Here is an 18,716-nt window from a genome sequence, read left to right as displayed (position 1 = left end):
TCAGAACTTGTTGATGTTGTGATGACAGCCCTGCCTTTCAGAGAGCCCAAGTGTTAGCCCTACATAAAAAAGGGCAGAACAACATATTCCAAATTAGAGAATGCAGCAGGAATTAAGGATTTGATACAGAAAGCAAAAACTTGAGTTTTTCTAGCCTGTAAATAAAAATTGACACATAGGTAGTTGAAAGTGAAAGGAAGAAAGAAAAAAACCACCAAAAAACTATTGCTTTAAACAACTTTTCTCTTAAAGTATTTTATGAGTGGCTCTTTCAGAACTGGCCTGGGCATATTTCTTCATGATATTTGACCACTGGCGAAACCCAGGTCCTGTGCACCATAACCCATGGCCTAATGCAACAGCTGATCTTTCAAGGCCTTACACCTGTTACATCATTATGAAAGCATCTTCTCCATGTGCTTGATGAGAGATCCGAAACAAGAGAGGAGATTGGGCCTTCTGCAATGCAAAGTGAAAGTCAGGGCTTGCCATCTTAAGGACAGTTGCCAACTTTTCATCTTCATTCACACTGAGCCATGATGTGATATTGTTGGCTGCTCTCAGCACAGGGATTCTACCAAACCAAAGAGAAAAACATTTGGTACCTATCAGTCCAGAACTGTTTTACAGGCCTGAAGAAAGATAGGTAGACAGAAATTAAAACTTAAGCATGGGAAAATGTATGTTAATTGTTGAGACGGATTGCTTGCAGCTGTGTGTTAGGAGGGGCAATTGTCTGTGTTTTACATGGTGACAGACACCTGTAATGTGCCCAGGTTCTCTTCCATTGCAGGACCATTTGACCTAGGGAGGAAACACATCAGAAAGAAACCGCAGAAAGAAGCCAAGGATATTAAACCTTTGACAGTACATGGAGACTAGTTAAGGACCTGTCACAGTTGAGACAGAGTAAAGGACAGCTCATAGCACACCTGCATACTGAGGTTTATTTACATTTACTTAAGAATTAACAAGACTACAACTTTTAACTGCTTGATATCTCACACACTTTTGCTTTGCCCAGTGGTCTCACCTTCCCCTCCTGGTAGGGACATGGTGGAGGTCTGTCAAGGTGGAAATTCTCACTTTATGCTGTGCAGCTCCTCTCAGTTACCTTTCTCAAGCATTACTGGCCAAGGTTACTGAGCATCCCCCAACATTTGTCTCCACACATATCCTTCATCTGCAGGATCTTGCCCTACACCCAGTGCTTTTCATCCAAATATCATCTTCATTTTCTTGTTTCTAGCCCTGAGCCCTAGGTTTTTGTTGCAATCAGCCTCCTAACTGGTGGATCTGTCTCCTATCTTGTTACTAATTGGAGTGTTTAGGACATGCCACTATTGTTTAGTCCAGCTGTTATCAAAATGTTCAACTAGTCTATGGCTTGTGCTTCAGAACACAGCTCAGAGTTCAGGTTTGGACATGCATGCACACAGAAAATTCTCTGCTATTTGACAGCATCCAAAATTTAGAATGGATGTTTTTGCCTGGCACCAGCCTCAGTACTAGTGACAGAAAGTCACTAGTGTGTATTCTGCAGATCAAGAAAAGGAGGAGAAAGAAAGCTGGCAAAGCAAAACAAAGGTATTAGGGGGTGTTTGTTAAAAGTGAGACAGCATCCTTCAAATAACTGAGTTATGTTCAGTGAGTAAAATAGGAAGATTCATAAACTCTGGCAGATTAAATGTACAAATAAAATAAGGCAGGCCAGAAAAATGAATAAGCAATATCCTGAAATGGGGTAAAAGCTCATAAATCATACTTTAAACATTTCAGGAGTAGGATTGTTTGTTGAGCTATAGATTATCACTGCAAAAGACAAGGTAAGGCCATGACAGAAGAAAAGTGTGCTCTTCATGGACAAACTTAAGAAGGTTTAGTTATTTATGAGGGACTTTTAGAGGATCTGTCTAATTGAACTGACTATAGAAGAAACTATGGAACACAAGAGCAAAATGAACCTTGATACTTCAGGGCAAGTGAACAATATTCACCCAAGGGATGTGCCAGACTCACAGATGAAGTAGCAGAAGAGCTGGCTGCAGTGCCCATCTCCTCACTTGAAAAATCCTAGGTCTTGAGGTCTAGAAAGCTGGCAGATGAGACATCAATTTTCTGAAAGGGTTCTGGAGGAGAGCCAAGGAACTAGCAGAGCCTGGTTGAGCCTATTATTAGAAATTGTGGTTCAAAAATTTAGGAAGGAAAAATAGAATATACTGAGGAAGAGTGACCATGGCTTCTCTAAAGAGAAGCTCTAACTCACAAACATCCTGAAGTGCTTTGAAGGCTTTGGGATGTATATGGATAATGGAACTTCTATTCATAGAGCATGTTCAGGCTTCTTGAAGACATCTTCTGGTAGTCTGTCAGCAAATTCAGAATTTATGTGTGTGTTGGTTGAAAGACAGTCAGCAGCGAATAAAAATCAGTTATGAGACCTGACATCACAAATGAAGTTGATCAAGTCTATGGTGGACTCCTCAGGCTTATCTGAATAGGAGTCAAAAAAAGCAAATGCACTTTTAAGAACTGGAAGTCGCACTGGAAAAGGGACACAGAGGTAAACAGGGTGTCCTGGGGCCGCTTTCTCAACCCTTTGGTGCATCTCTCTTCAGTATCTTGTGCAGGACTCAGATCTGATGAAGAAGACTGGGAATGCTTGGAGAAGGGTCAGTGAAACAGCTTCTGTACAAGATATACCAACACCAGGTAGGGCTCAGCAGCCTGAGAAAGAGGTGTCTGAAGAGAGGTGATTGTAAAGTCCTGAGAGGCATGAAAAGATGACCAGCAAATGACAGTTCTTTACCAATTTAAGCATAAAAATCAAAAGAGTTTTGTAGCTGCTCTTCCAAAAGGGATGAAGAAGTGCTTGTCTCACAAAATCTAGGTCTCTGTGCTGTAGGAGGCTGTGGATGTGAAAAGTTCACACAGGTACAAAACACTAATGTGCAACATCATGGAAGAAAAATCCACCCAAAGGTTATCAGGTACAAAAGCTCTGGCCGGGGAAGTCACTGAGCTGCCAAATGGGTGAGAGTGTTCAGGGGGAGTACCACAGCCCCTGTGCTCCTATTATGGGTATTTGCTCTTGGCCCTAGTCCCAAACAGGTCCTGGGCAGGTGAGCTGCCAGCCTGGTCTAATAACAACTGTATTTATGTTACAGCTCTATGATCCTCCCATAAAAGTGGAAACCACATGACCCAGAATATTTAGCCTGGACAAAGTATAGGATGCTGCATGGCTGGGAATGGCCTTACCAGGAATAATAGGAGGGTGAACTAGAGGGTAGCTTGCAAGTCCTTTCCAATAATAGGTGTTTTAATTAAAAGGCACTGCAATTCAACATGAAGTCTGTGACAGAGAGAAAAGAAAAGAAGGGAAAATTACAGAAAGAAATATCTGAAGACAGCAGTTTGCACAATGCTCTCCCCACAGGCTTCCACCAGCTGCTGACAGTGTATCCAAGCCACAAGGTCAACACTTCTTTCATAAACTCTTGGTTCCAGGATATGATACACCTACCCCTGACACATGCTGTTGGCCTGGCTGAAGCAGGGTCTTTTAGGTCTTTGTGGATTTAGTCCTGGTTATGTGTGTTTCTATCTTTAGTTACAAAACACAGTGACACTTTTTAACTGTAAGCCTTTAGCTAATCTTTGATAGACTGGTGAATATATAATAGTTCTGGGGTTATTCAGAGTCTACAACTTCCTCTTTCAAAGGTTAGTGTTTATATATTCCTTGTCTGTTTAAACTGTATTTTCACACTGTAAAGAGCAGAACTTGTGAGATACAGAGATAGGATCCTGGGACTTTCTTGCTCTCTACAAAAGGAACATGTTCTGCTGGTTCATTTTACAAGCTGCCCCTCAGAAATTTAGATTTGAAGAAAAGCTTTTGTTTTCTAAAAAGAAAAAACCCCAGGCTTTGTTATTTCTGTTGTTCCTGTTGCCTTTCCATTTGGAATTTTAATCAGGTCATGTGCCTTTCGTGGATGAACTAATACACATTTTGTACCCACTAGCTACAGTTGCAGAGCTGAAGCTGGTACACTCTGCCTGGGGAAAGACAACACAATTTGCAGATCAGCACTTCTATATGAATTAACAGTCAGACAGGCATATCAAGTCATACATGAACTCATTTATAACCTTAATCCTCAGGTGTAATGTGTGTGACCAAGGGAAAGGTCCTATCAAACTAATCCTACAAAACCCCACTAAAAGCCAGGGGTATGTATTATTTTTAAGAAACCTAATGACAGGAGGGAAGGCCAAGGAACAGACTAATTGATATGAATGTTACGAAATTAAACAAACAAAAAATTGCATTCAGGGAATCCAGAAGTTTCTCCACCATTCATCTTCCTGACCCTAAGGCCAGTGAGCCTCCTGCTGATGCAGCTGACCAGGAAAGGCAGGACTTGAACAGAAGAATCCTCGATATGGCTCTTGCAAGATTGTGTGTGTAGTAACTGCAGTCAAAACAAGGGCAGGGTCTCCTGTCTGTGCAGGTCACAGTCAACCAACCCAGCAGTGATACTCAGGATATCCTGGTGTCCTTCAGAAGGACGCAGTAGTGCTGCATGAGTGTCATACTGAGTTGGAGTGAAGAGAAACATGGCATTAGGCTCAGTGTAAGGACAAACCTCATCTAGACATCAAAGCTGCAGCTGTCACCCTGTGGTAGGTGCCAGAGCCTGCAGAGGAATGTGAGCTGCCTGCTGAGAACCTGCATTGCTGACAGACAAAGTTTCTGGTACCAACCAGACCAAGATTGAAGCCCCTGTGCAGATGAGGCCAGAGTGAGGTGAGGCAGTACAACAGATCACTGGGGAGCTGCAGACCCTGTCTGACCTCACGGCTGCTTCTGCTCTGTTCTCACTGTCCCCCAGTGGAGCTGGGCAAGTAGCACCCTCCTGGGTACCCCTCAGCAATGAGGGGAATGACAGGGGAGCAGGCTCCTATTTTCTTACCCAGCAGGCCATGTCCCAGCTCCTCACAGCAAAGTGCCAGCACAGAGCACTTTCTTTTGCTGTGTCCATCAGAGGGTGAGATCTTTCAGGGACATGTCCTGGTTCTTTGGTGAGATAATTCCAGCTGCACACCTTATGGGTGAGCTGGTCTCCAGAGGAGGGGCAACAGGAATGAGACAGAAAAAAATCCTGCCTGCTCTGTCTCACCCATTCGTCAAAGACTGAGTACTGTGGCAATTTTTTTATATCCTTCCATCAACATCATACAAGCCAAAAAGGTATTGTTGGTCACATCCTTTGTAGTACTACAATGATTTTTCCAGACTCTCTCAGGCTGGCATTGAAACAGGCAGTGGGAGGAGGGTATCTGTAGCTCTGGGGATTTTAGCTTGAGCTAGGAGGATCCCAAAAGGAAACAGCGAAAAATGAGACAATTTAGCACAACTGACAGGAATTAATGAAGTGATTCTGTTCCCTTGTCCCTGTGTTTCCAGGTGAGAAGGATTCATCAAAACAATATTGTCTGTTCTGTCTGTGGGGTGAAGAGGACTCTGCCTGCCCAGACAAATTGATTTAGTTTTGGCTTCTCTCACATTTTGCCATCCAGAGTTGTATGTTTGGGCTCTCACAGGTGGGAGAGAGAGGGGGGGAGAGAGAGAGGGAGAGAGACTGGGCTTACAAGCTGTCACGGGCAGTAGAAGCACAGCAGCAACTGTGCTGCTGGAGTCTAGGGGCAGCTGACAGCCAGGAACCCTCAGAGTCACCTTATCTTTCCATAGATGAGCTTGGGGAGAAATCTGAGAAGTGCCTAAACCAGCAATTATTTTTTGAACAGAAATACAATATGGCTGAATTGTATCACAGTTGCCAGGACAGGCTTTCTTTTATGCTGCAGTTTCTTAGGTCTACTTGTTAGGCAATCTAGATCATGAATTTTACAACTACAGTTGTCCCTGGAATTAGGGACATGCAGCATACTGGTTGAGAGCCAGCTGAACATGAGCCAGCTGTGCCCAGGTGTTCAAGATGGCCAGTGGCACCTGGCCTGTATCAGCAATGGTGTGGCCAGCAAGACCAGGGCAGGGATTGTTCCCTCATATACAGCCCTGGTGAGGCCACACCTCCAGTGCTGTGTCCAGTTCTGGGCCCTGCACTACAAGACAGACACTGAGGTGCTGGAGCACATCTAGAGAAGGGCAACAGAGCAGGTGAAGGGTCTGGAAAACAAGTCTGACAAGGAGCAGCTGAGGGAAGGAAGGGCCTGTTTAGCTGGAGAAAGGGAGGCTTAGGGGAGACCTTATGACTCTCTGTAACTCCCTAAAAGGTGGTTGTGGCAAGGAGGAGGTTGGTCTTTTCTCACAGGTAACAAGTGACATGATGAGAGGAAATGCCTTAAGTTGTGCCAGAGAAGGCTTAGATTGAATATTAGGAAAAATTTCTTCACTAAAAGGATAGTCAAGCATTGGAATAGGCTGTCAAGGAAAGTGGTGAAATCACCATTCCTAGAAGTGTTCAAAAAACGTGTGGAAATGGCACCTGGGGACATGGTTTGATGGTGAATAGAGCAGTGCTGGGTTAATGGTTGGACTTGATGATCTTGGAGATATTTTCATATTTTAATGATTTTATGATTCTATATAACACTTAAAGGCATGAGATGAAAATTACAGGGAAGAACTCCAGGGAACAGGCAGAATGTGATTACTTTCAGCTATGCAACTATGAGACAGAAGCCAAAAAAAGTGGTAGGAACTCTCCAGGTCTGCCATATGGTAAATGAACTTGATTTGTTGGTGTTTTCTTACTGAAGTGCACTGGGCTTGGGTTTTTTTCAATCCAGAGTCAAGTCTGAGTTGTTTCTCAAGAACTCCTGTTTCTGAGTGATCGATCATTCAGAGACTAGAGATACCAACTGAGAGCATTCATGCAGTGGTTGCAAGAGCAGGGTGAGAGTGATGTATGTGTGACTGAAACACATGAAAGGCTGCTGCCACTTCCCTGGCCCTAACAAAGAGCTCTGGGCTTGCAGAGGTGACTCAGAGGAGCAAAGAGGAATGCTAAATGGATGATGGGGTAGCATCAGTAAGTATTACAGATGGGTGGCCAGCCACCCAGAGGGCCACAATACCTTGTGTTGTCTACAAGGTTTGTACACGCTCTGTGTGTTCATGGGATAGAAAACCTCCTACTGCTGCAATTAAAAGATTTGAAGAGATTAAGGTTTGTAGTAAAGTGTTTCTTCCCAGGACTGCCCCCATAGCAGATGTGTGCTGTGGTAGAGTTGTAACACACAGGCATTTACAGTGTCTCTCTGTCTCTCTCTAGGTTCTCAAGCATCTGCGACACTTAAATTTCACCAATAACATGGGGGAGCAGGTGGATTTTGATGAGTTTGGGGACCTGGTAGGAAATTACTCAATAATCAATTGGCATCTCTCTCCGGAGGATGGCTCAGTCGTCTTTGAAGAAGTTGGGCACTACAACGTTTATGCCAAGAAAGGGGAGAGGCTTTTTATCAATGAAAACAAGATCCTGTGGGGTGGACTCTCTAAGGAGGTAAGTGCTTAAATCCTCACAGCAATGTTTTCCAGATCCACAAGCTGAAATTTCAACTTGCCCTGCACACTCCTCCTATTATGGCTCCATGATATGGATCCATTCACCTTACTGTATACACAGTCTCTGCCATAGTCTTTCTTACCCTTCTTACACACTGAAATTACAGACAATGTCTCCTCCCCTTCTGTACATTTGTTTACCTATGGGTATTAATGGGTATTAATGTTTTAAATTATATCCTTTTTTCCTGGCCCAAGCAGATACAGTAGAATTTTATAGCAGTGTTTCAAAGGAATAAAAAATTCATTACCCAAGTCTGGTTGTTGACTAAATCAATATTTTCTGACCTCAGCAGTTTCACTGCTGAAAAGAGCCATCTCTTTCACTCCAATTATTTCTGTATCAAGAAGTGCCTCTGCTTGCTCTTAGTTATATTTACAACTCTTTCTGCTGGCTTCACCCACCAAGTCCCAGAGCCTTCCTCACACCCTTGCCTTGCAAACCAACCAAAAAAGCCCTGTCAATCTGCCTGGGTTAACTTGGACATGGTGCTCAAATAGTGGAAGACGCCAGCACCTGCTACCTTTTTTTTTCTCCTTGTATTTTCCTTGAGAATGCTTCTGCAGCCTCAGAAGTAGTGATCTCAAGAGGTATCAATTGACTTCAGTCAGGTCTAAGTCCTTCTCCACTGTCTTGCACATGTTTAATTCTTTTTCAGCATAATTATTGTCACTAGCAGCCAGGCTGTTTTCACGTGATGGAAACATGGTGCAGACATCTCCAGACCAGAGCCAAATGAAGTGCTGTCATAGCTGGCAGCAGCCAGCTAGGCAGAAATTCTGACTCCCAGAGGGAATACTGAGTGGGTACATGGTTTGTGATCTGGGAATTGACACAGGAAGTAGAGTATTAGCTCAGAAATGTCACTGCCAGGCCCTGCTGGGATGTTTCAATGTGTTAGGCCAGCACCTGATTAATGAAAGAGGGAATTCACTTCCAGGGGATTATTCACATTGGCTGGCAGATCAGGTAATGCTTCTGCCTTAGCTACTTGCCCAGAACAGTTACAGCATGAGTTCAGCCTTTCCTTTACTCCAGCTGCACTTCTGGTTCAAGTCCAGAGCACTCTGAAGGAGGCATGAATTGAACACAGCATACTACCACAGAAATACTGACCTCAGAGCTTTTCTATGTCCACCTGGAGTCTCTAAGTACAAACTACAAGTGGAACTTAAAAAACTCTGATATTATGATCCCTCCTTCAGATTGTTGCAAATGCATCTTGCACTTTTTCCAACAGTTAGGATTTATTGGTTTTTACTTAAACTGAGGGATTGTGTTCTCTTGGTCTAAATTTCTCTGGCAGTGCAATATTTAACTTCATTCTCTGTCCTAAACTGTTAAAAATGTGACAGGATGTTGCTGAGTGTAGTGCCAGGGTATGTAAATTATGTGCAGTGGAGGGGTTTGCAATTTCTGTGTCTCCTGCAGCCTCTTTTTTTCAGTTTATATACTCCCAATTTCTTTCAGATAAAAGGCTCTTTTCAAAATGAGTAGCCAGTACTTCACTCACTGTGCCTCTTGTCACCCCCAACAAAAGTTTAAATGTAGGTAATTTTAACATTTAGGAACTTGAGCATTGGACAGACTTGCAAAAGAATGAGTTAAAGAGTAGGTAAGATAGATAGATTCATTTTGGCAGAACCTGATGAAATTCCCCACAGAATACTTAAGAATTCAGCCAAAGCAATCACAAAAGTACTAGCAATTCATCTTCCAGAAATGTGGAGGATGCATGATGTCTCAAAGGATCAGAGAGCAATCAGAATACCTGGTTTTAAAGCAGTTATAGGAGAACCAAGGGAATTATACACAATTGACTTGAGCTTCAGTAACCTAAAAGACTTGATAAAAAAAAATTAAACGGTTTATAAACACTTAAAGGATAATAAACTGATAAGAACAAGCCAACATGTATTTGTCAAGATAAAATCATGCCAAACCAATTTAATTTTTCTCCTTGGAAGCTAAATCAACTTTGTAGATAATGGGGAAGCAGCGTGTAACTTCAGCCAGGCCTTTGATTCAGCTCTGTTCAAAATCACAGGTGGCAGCTAGGGAAAGACAGGCTAGACTGATGAAGTCCTCTTGATGGATGCACTGCCTGCTCAAAGGCTGTCCCAAGGAATAGGAGCACTGTGTTTATAGCAGTAGGCACTAACAGCAGAGTGCTTCAAGCAGGGAGTTGCCCTGTGTATGTGTCTGTCCCATCAATGATGTAATCTTGATGAACAGCTTAGGAACAGCATTCCCAAACTGTGCTGCAGCTGCACTTCAGGCAGCAATGATAGGACACAGAGACTGCCCTCACTGAGCCACAGTGTTCATCTCTACATAGCAGCTGTCATTAGTGAGAGCTTTGCTTCCCCTGTGGCTAGGGCATCAAGCCTGCACATAGGCAACTTCCAAACCATAGCTAGGACTCCTTGTACAAATGCATCAATGCAGGAGGTTCCCAGAGATCAGCAGGTTGGCAGCACTTGGGTAAACTAGCACCAAACTTCCAAAAAGGTGAATGGAGGCTTCCAAACAGAACAGCCATTGACTACGTAAGGATCATGGTATTTTGCTAGCAGTGGAAATTGTAAGTTTAACTCTCCTGAGCTGAGAAAGTCATGTTCTTTGTCAACTCCCTTTCTTTAATTTAGTTGGAAAGAGGTGAGCTCAACCTCAGGTCATGACTGTGTGACAAAGTCCCAGGCTTCCATTCATCATGCTGAAGTCTTTGTGTCAGTGTACTTCAGGTATGCAGTGAGCCCATGCAACCACTTGCTGCCAGGACACGACAGTGCTCAGGTGGGCTCAGACACAGCAGGAATGCACAGCCAGCAGGTGACATCATTTGCTGCAGCAGAGGTCTGGAAACCTTTGGATCTGTGAAGTGCCACTGATTTGCATCTTTAGATGTTCAGTGTTCTTAAAGAAGAAGTGAGTTTCAGAAAAGTTTTTTTAAAATAATTCCCACAAATTATTAGCAGACATTATGCAATATATTGGATTGGGGATCAGATGTCAGGGCCCATCATCTCCAAGGCTGACTCAAATTCCTGCCAGTAGAGATTGATTGTCTTTTCTTCTAACCATCTAATGACTGTTTTGAGGTATATGTATCATGGTCACATTCCAGTTTGCAATGTCCACAACACAGTAGAGATTACAAAGGTCTGCTGATCTTCCTTACTATCCCTTGATGTGTTCCTTCAGAGAAATCTCACTGCAGTGGGTTGGGGAAGGACTATTGTGCAAAATGTGTCTTTTCTGTGGGTGGAAGAGGTGAGCATTTGAGGCTCTTCATCCAGCATGCCAACCAAGCAATAATTGCCTTGGTGGAAGCCAAGATCTTGCCACAGTAAGGCATTGGCACCATTAACCTGCTCGGGCTCTTTTCTTGCAGGTGCCTTTCTCCAACTGCAGCAGGGACTGCCTGCCAGGCACGAGGAAGGGCATCATTGAGGGGGAGCCCACCTGCTGCTTCGAGTGCGTGGACTGCCCCGACGGGGAGTACAGTGACGAGACAGGTAATGCCCCCAGAGCTGCTCTGGGCCTGATCATCACCTGAAGTTGTGCTGAAATCACTTCCCTGCGGGGCTGGCCTGCTGCCTGCTTTGCCAGGAGGCTTCACAGAAAGTCTGAGGGACTTCTGAAAAGCTTACAGGAGTTGAGTCCTGTGGTCCTCAGGTCCTGTCTACTGCTAAGCCTGCTTGTGCGTTCTGCCCTGCATCAGGAAAATTAAGGCAGAGAACTTGAAAAACAACTTACATATAGAAAGCCTCTCAGGCAGCCACAAACAAACTCTATTGCACTGTAGCAGTAGTTTTTCCTTCAAAAACCTGGAGGAGGGAGAGATTCCCCATCCTAAATTCTGCAGTTATCTGTCTCCCCCATGTTTTCCTCAAACTGTCAGGGTTTTATTTCATGCTTTACAAAGAAATAAAATCCATTACATCCCAGATTTCACAAGCAGAGAGAAATATTTCCCTTTATGAACTCACCAACTACAGGTTCTCTTGATCACTGACACTGCAAAAGATCAGAATCTGTGGATCCTACTGAGTACCCATGGGCATGTTTTTTGCTTCATTGGGAGCTTGGATCAAGCTACCCAGGCTCTGGAAGAGACAGAAAACATAAACTCAGGTTTCAAAATGGTTGAGAAATTTTGGTTTTCCAACACCACTAATGCTCCCTCAGTTTTGGGCATCCCCAGGGTAATGAAGGCAAGTAAATTATTTCAGGATATCAGTCCTCTCTACACTGTCAGGCACTTGGGACCTCCTCACACCCTCTCTGGTGCGCTGGTCCCAGTAAACACTGCAGACCTCTTAAGAGAGGAACAATTCAGTAAACTCCTTGCAAAACTGAACAAGTGTTCTTTGGGAGAATCTAATTTGTGTTCTATCAGAAAGGATTGATATTTTTTTAGCATGACGATACAGTACTATAGGATGCTTGGAAGCAGGATTTTCAGATTAAATAGAAGCAATTCTGGTCATATGTAAGAGGGGTCTTCTGGTGTTTTTCACACAATTTTGGGAGCTAGTTCTGGTGTGGAGGTGGAATTTATGGGGCTGAGGTGGCGACTGTCTTCTGACTCAACAGTTTCCTGCTGCAATTTCAGCTAACAGTAACAGTCTTTATTTCCCATTCTTGCCAGTTTTATAGACATAGAGAGCAGCTTTACAACCAGTTCCATCCAGCTGAGACTGCGATGCTAGCAGAGGAAACAATCTGTCCTTTCCCAGCTGTTTGCTCTCACACTTTGTCTGGGAGCAGTGCTGGCACTTGTGCAACCATGGAGCGAATTGGATGGGGTCTTTGGTCTTCTGGAAAACAAGCTCTTGGGAGGTTGAGTTTCCAACTAGAATGAGAAGCTGTGTGCCCTCAGGTGTTAACAACACAAAGGAGGGGGAAAGAATGAGCAGCCTTGCAGGAGGAGGGAGACTTGGTTGACTCCCTTCAGAGGCAGCACAGTCTCTAAGCCACCACAAGACAGCAGTTAAAGCGTGTCTTTAGGGTGCAGTGCTGAATAGCTGTCTCTGGCAGAGGCTGCTGCATTCCCTGCTACACAAAATTAACCTTGCTTTGTCTGCAGCTTGCAGCTTGTAATGAACTCCCAGGTAAAAGGCACAAGAAAAATAAGAATTATTGGCTGAATGGATGTAAATGAAATGATGTAGCGATGACAGCTTCTGACTGAGCTTTTACATCTAGTGCCAGATTTTCAAATAAACATCTTAGGTGAGGTAAAAAGTCCTTAGGAAAGCAGTGTCATATCAGGTCATGGATGGTCTCTCCAACCACATCTCAAGAACAAGAGAGCCTGAAAACTTTTGGCCTTGTTAGCTGGGCATTCCTGACTTTCTCATTAGCATCAATCTCTGCTCTGGAAGCTGTGGTCAGAGTCTGTGTCTGTGCTCAGGTGCAAAACTCAGGGTGCTTGCTGTTAAAGGAGTTTGTGGACTCTCTGCAGCCCCTTGCTATCCTGCTAGGATCCCAAAAGCAGAGGTAAGCTGAGACCTCCAGCTCTCTGCTCGCAACTCCTTTCTACTGCCATCTAAAGAGTTGTGACCCTCCCTGCTAGAGCACAAGACCCATTTGAGTCAAAGAAGAAGAGCAGAAGCAACAGGTCCTTGCTTTTTGATCATGCAAGCCATTGGCATGGCCATGCTATCACAGCAGGCCCAACTACTTTCATGAAGGAGATGGAGGCACCAATTTTCCCTTTGCATTAGTGGGACATTTGCTGGGTATAGGGAGAGTGATACTATTAAGACACATCTTTCCCTGGCATTCCAACGTGAAATGAGAATGTGCTGCAAGTCAAGGGCATTGCCTGCCCTCAGGGAAGAGCAATTTAGACAGTAAGACTTGCCTCCATGGAATATGAAATAGGCTCTCAAAGCATTTAAGGAGGCAAGCACGTTTTTAATTTTCTCTATAATAGAAAAAGGCAGGATATTCAAATGATGATAAAAGTGTGAGAGGTATGAAGACAGACAGAAGTAGAAGATAAAAGTGAAGAAACAAGGAAGAGGGAAAACCAGAGCCTGTGTAAGAGCTGATAGCAATCGTAGTTTGCAAAGTTTTGCCAAGAAATGTATTACAAAAAACATGAGGGCAGAGGCAGGACTTCTTTTAAGCCAGAACCAAGCATGCTTTGAGTTTTCCTATATAGCCCCTGGGAGGCTGGTTGTTTCAGAGTAAGAAACTGTGAGACATCAATATATGACTCTGGGGATCTGCTCACAGGAGCGGAACACTCTGTGTGTTTAAGATCAAGGCTGGTGTGTAGCTGCCATATATGTCATCCCACACTTCAGCCTCTCATTCTGATAAACCTTCCCTCTCCTTATCTCTTCTTTTTCAGATGCAAGTGCCTGTGACAAGTGCCCTGAGGATTACTGGTCCAATGAGAACCACACATCCTGCATCCCCAAGCAGATAGAGTTTCTGGCTTGGACTGAGCCCTTTGGGATTGCTCTGACTCTCTTTGCTGTGCTCGGAATTTTCCTGACTTCTTTTGTTCTGGGAGTCTTCACCAAATTTCGCAACACACCCATCGTCAAGGCCACAAACCGGGAGCTATCCTACCTCCTCCTCTTTTCCTTGCTATGCTGCTTCTCCAGCTCATTGTTCTTCATTGGCGAGCCCCAGAATTGGACTTGCCGTCTGCGGCAGCCAGCTTTTGGCATCAGCTTTGTCCTCTGCATCTCCTGCATCCTGGTGAAAACCAACCGTGTCCTTCTTGTCTTCGAAGCAAAGATCCCCACAAGTCTCCACCGAAAGTGGTGGGGCCTCAACCTTCAGTTCCTCCTGGTCTTCTTGTGCACATTTGTGCAGATTGTCATCTGTGTCATTTGGCTCTATACGGCCCCGCCATCCAGTTACCGAAACCATGAACTGGAAGATGAGATCATCTTCATCACCTGCCACGAAGGCTCCCTGATGGCACTCGGCTTCCTCATTGGCTACACCTGCCTACTGGCGGCCATCTGTTTCTTCTTTGCCTTCAAGTCTCGAAAGCTGCCTGAGAATTTTAACGAGGCCAAGTTCATCACCTTCAGCATGCTGATATTCTTCATCGTATGGATCTCTTTCATCCCTGCTTACGCCAGCACGTACGGCAAGTTCGTGTCTGCTGTGGAGGTGATTGCAATACTGGCTGCCAGCTTTGGGCTTCTGGCCTGCATCTTCTTCAACAAAGTCTACATCATCCTCTTCAAGCCCTCCCGCAACACAATCGAGGAGGTGCGCTGCAGTACAGCTGCCCACGCTTTCAAAGTGGCTGCCAGGGCCACACTGAGACGGAGCAACGTGTCCCGCAAGCGCTCCAACAGCCTGGGGGGCTCCACCGGTTCCACCCCTTCCTCCTCCATCAGCAGCAAGAGCAACCACGAGGACCCTTTTCCTCTGCCAGCCTGCGCCGAGCGGCAGCGCCAGCAGCAGCGTGGGTGCAAGCAGAAAGTCAGCTTTGGGAGTGGAACGGTGACGCTGTCGCTGAGCTTCGAGGAGCCGCAGAAGAACGCCATGGCCAACAGGAACGCCAAGCGCCGGAACTCCCTGGAGGCCCAGAACAGCGACGACAGCCTGATGCGGCACCGGGCCCTGCTTCCCCTGCAGATCAATGAGCCCCTCGGGGCTGAGCCCGGCTTCCAGGCAGCTTCCAGCCCGGAGACCAGCTCGCAGGAGTCGGTGGTGGGAGACAACAAAGAAGAGGGACCGAGCCCTGAGGCGGAGCCTTCCCTGCCGTCGGTTAACTCCCGAAATTTTATAGGCACTGGAGGTGGCTCTGTCACAGAGAACACGGTACATTCCTAACGAAAGAAGATTGCAAAAAGTACACCAGCCCCCAAGAGGAACTTGCTTACCTCTTGCTTCTGAACAGGAAAGGCAACAAAGACACACTGCTGTGACACAGCCCCACCACACCTTAATGTTAGCGCCGGCAGGGTAGCACATGTGCCTCCAGAGGAAGGACTGTGTCTGGGGAGCCTGGGATTGAATTTGCATTTGCTTTATTGAAACCAGGACATCTCAGAAGTACAAGTGAAGATCGCCTCTGGTGGGGCTTAAGCAGAAGTCTGCATGCTGCCTTGCCTCCGTAAGCTTTTCCTGCCAGACTGCAACTCAGCTGACTATGGGAGGCACTAGGCAATTCCACTATACCCTGCTTTTACATTTATGTATAATATTCCTCTTTCCCACTATGTATGATATTCCCTCTTTATCCAGTATATGTGATCTGTAACCATGTGCATCAGGACTCTCAGCTCTACAAAAGCAAGGTACACGGTTTCACTTCAGGAAAGCACAGTCATGGGGAAAATAAAAAAGCCCCCAGCGTCCTGCATGCTGTGTACAGCCAAGGGTGTGAACATGTAAAGTATTTAATGTGACAGAGCGCCCTGCTAATTTATATTTAGTAATGTCCCAGTCTCTCCTTTCTGCCCAACAGGAAATACTGGACAATACTCTCCGTAGACTCCATTGCACTAGACCAAGCTACTTAGGTTCCAACTGGTTTCCTCCAGCTGGAATAGCTTTACCTCCAGCCTGCCTGCTTTGGTGGAGGGGGAGAACAGCTTGTAAATCCCTCGCAGAGAACGCTGCAAAAGCACAATGAGATGTATCCCTGATTGATTATGTCGCTAGTAGTTGTATGCTTAACCAAATGTTGCTGCTGTACTATCCCACAAGGCATACAAGGCTAACCCTTCACACCATAGTCAGCGTTGTGCTTTGCCGTATTAACCTGCCTCACACCTACACGGAGCATTGCGACAGTCCTGGCGGTACGGGTGGGCCTGACACAGCAGATGGAACAAGGAGAAATGGAGGAGTTAGGGATGGAGGGGGAGCCCCCAGCTGTGGTAGTAGGATCACTGGAGTAGGTGAATATCAGAAGTGTGTGTGCTGCTCTCGGTGAGACAGACATTCAGGCCTAGGTTCTTGGACACATACAGGGACAAATGGATTAACTGGATACAGTTTTGCTCCTAAAAGCCACCTACTAGGTTATTTCCCATTTTGAAGAGAGGGCACCTACCACAAGAATGGTGGACTGTACCCAAAGAAAAACACTAAGGATGTCAGCAGAGATCATAGCAGAACTGGATTACTCTTGTCCCACTCTTCCTAAAGCAGATATAAGTGCCCCTGGTTTTCTCAAGGCATGTCTCGTTCTTTTTGATTCATGCTGGAAAAGTTGTAAAGAGTCATCAGCAGAGAGATTTGTTGCAGCCTGATGAGAGGAAAAACACCCCTGGACAGCCTGGCAGGAGGGGCTAGGGTTACATTGCAGAATTTAATTCCCTCTTCCCAGATTCCCCATGGAAGAACAGGCATCTGTCAGGAAGATGTCAATGCCCTCCCTCATTAAGCATGAAGGTAGTCTAGACCTCTTCTAGAAAGGTAGATGAGCCTGCAGCTCAGTGTGAGCAGAGACAAAAGGACTGTGTTCGAATGCATTGGGGAAAACACCACAATTCTCTTGTTACTGTTTTTGCTTGGTTGTTCTTCTGCCAGGGCAGGCAAATAAAACTTACAGGTGACATTACTGTATAAAAACTTTGTTTTGCCACCTCCACTTGTTGACAAGGAAGAGGAGTTTTGACTTACAGGAGCAAAGTGGAAGTCCAGAACCCCAAGAAGCAGGCTATTCAGACAAGTTGTTTTAACCCTTTTGTTGATCTGTTACATCCCCCTTGGAGTGGGCTCAAATTTTAACTACGCCACATAAGAACCAACCCAACTATAATTGTAAGGCTTGCAAATGACAATATTTGATTAAAACTGGCTCAGATGATTGGGGGAGAAAAAACAAAAAAAGTTGAGTTTGAAAACACAAATCCTTCTAGCCCAAATTTTGGAAACCACATTCTACCCCTGGACTCAGCCAAGAGCTGCTTACTGCTTCTGAAAACTAGGTCCCTTCCCCAGGCTGCTGAATGTGGCTCGTGGGCTCAGATTAGGGTATGGAATTGAGCCCCGGGGTCTCCTGAGTCTCACTGCACGAACAGGGATGAGCACTAGATGGCAGAGAGGCCTAAAAAAGTCATTTTGGTTACGGGCTACACTTCCAAAAATTCCTATAGCTGAGTGGTTTTAGTGCTAAGTGAATCCTTCCTAATGGAGCAAACCCAGCTCCACAGCCCCTGAAGTGAAGCTGACAGCACTGAAACCTGTAAGAGTTCAATGTGTGAAATGAAAACAGCACAATTTACAAACAAAAGACTGTGTAGGAACACAGGCAATGTAAGAAACAGAAAGAAACCATCAGCTGCCTTGTCTGGAGAGCAATATTCACTAGCTGGAGAGCAATATTCACTAGCTGTATACAGCAGATGATATTGACATTTGGGTGCTTTTCATTCCTTGGGTGTTTTCCATTCTTTACATTTACTTTAAAGGAATTTATGCCCTGCCACACAATGAGTCTCCAAGAGCTGCAATCATTTTTTAGCATGGCCAGCTGTGCTGTATTTGCTGGGGAAGCCCCTTTCACCCTCCCTGCTCTCGTTTGTGGAGCCCTAAGCCTCCAGCTCCAATGCTGCATGAGAGCTGCTGCTGCTGCTGCTGCTGACACACACGCTGGACACAAGGGAAATTCACTAATAAAAGACCCCTTTGGGAAGGTGCTTTGTAACCAAACCCCTTTCCCATGCACAAAGAGGGGGATATGTTCTCATTCTATCAAGTCCAGTAGAGGACAAGGCTTGATCAGGCACCTGTCCAAATGCCTGTCAGTGTATCACACATGACAATACTGATGAAGCCATGCTGGGGAACATTCATCTGTTGAAAGCACGAGCCTGAGAACCTCCACTGACATTTCCTACCAGAAGATGCCCATGTGAACACCTCATCCCACCCACCGTGGCTCAAAAAGCCACTGGAAAGCTTGCCTCTGTATGGGGTTTCCTGAACTGTCCAGAAGTGAAGCAACAAAAGTGTATCAGCTCTCTGGTGGGATTTCCACTGGAAAACTTGGGAAGCAGCCTAGTGAAGAGCCCAACCCTTCATTCCCAGTCTCCTGACAAACGTGGCAGAACTCTGCCTCCCCAAAGCCCCATCAAAGAATTTATTTATAGATGATACCAGAGGAAAGAAAATTCCCCA

General features: G+C 45.2%; 1 protein-coding gene across 2 annotated transcripts in view; it reads left to right on the top strand.

Moving 5' to 3' along the window:
• Positions 1-17,154, top strand: part of CASR (calcium sensing receptor) — a 73,814-nt gene extending 56,660 nt beyond the window's left edge. For both annotated transcript variants that reach the window (XM_054627968.2, XM_077174234.1), the window contains exons 5-7: positions 7,305-7,535; positions 10,993-11,116; positions 13,966-17,154. In XM_054627968.2, the coding sequence (XP_054483943.1) occupies positions 7,305-7,535; positions 10,993-11,116; positions 13,966-15,416 (1,806 nt within the window). In that variant the 3' untranslated portion in view covers positions 15,417-17,154. The remainder of the gene's footprint in view (positions 1-7,304; positions 7,536-10,992; positions 11,117-13,965) is intronic.
• Positions 17,155-18,716: the final 1,562 nt, after the last annotated feature.

The sequence above is a fragment of the Agelaius phoeniceus genome, chromosome 2, assembly GCF_051311805.1.
Source record: "Agelaius phoeniceus isolate bAgePho1 chromosome 2, bAgePho1.hap1, whole genome shotgun sequence".
Taxonomy (NCBI): domain Eukaryota; kingdom Metazoa; phylum Chordata; class Aves; order Passeriformes; family Icteridae; genus Agelaius; species Agelaius phoeniceus.
The sequence above is the reverse complement of the archived record's forward strand: the minus strand, read 5'-3'. Positions and strand labels throughout refer to the sequence as shown.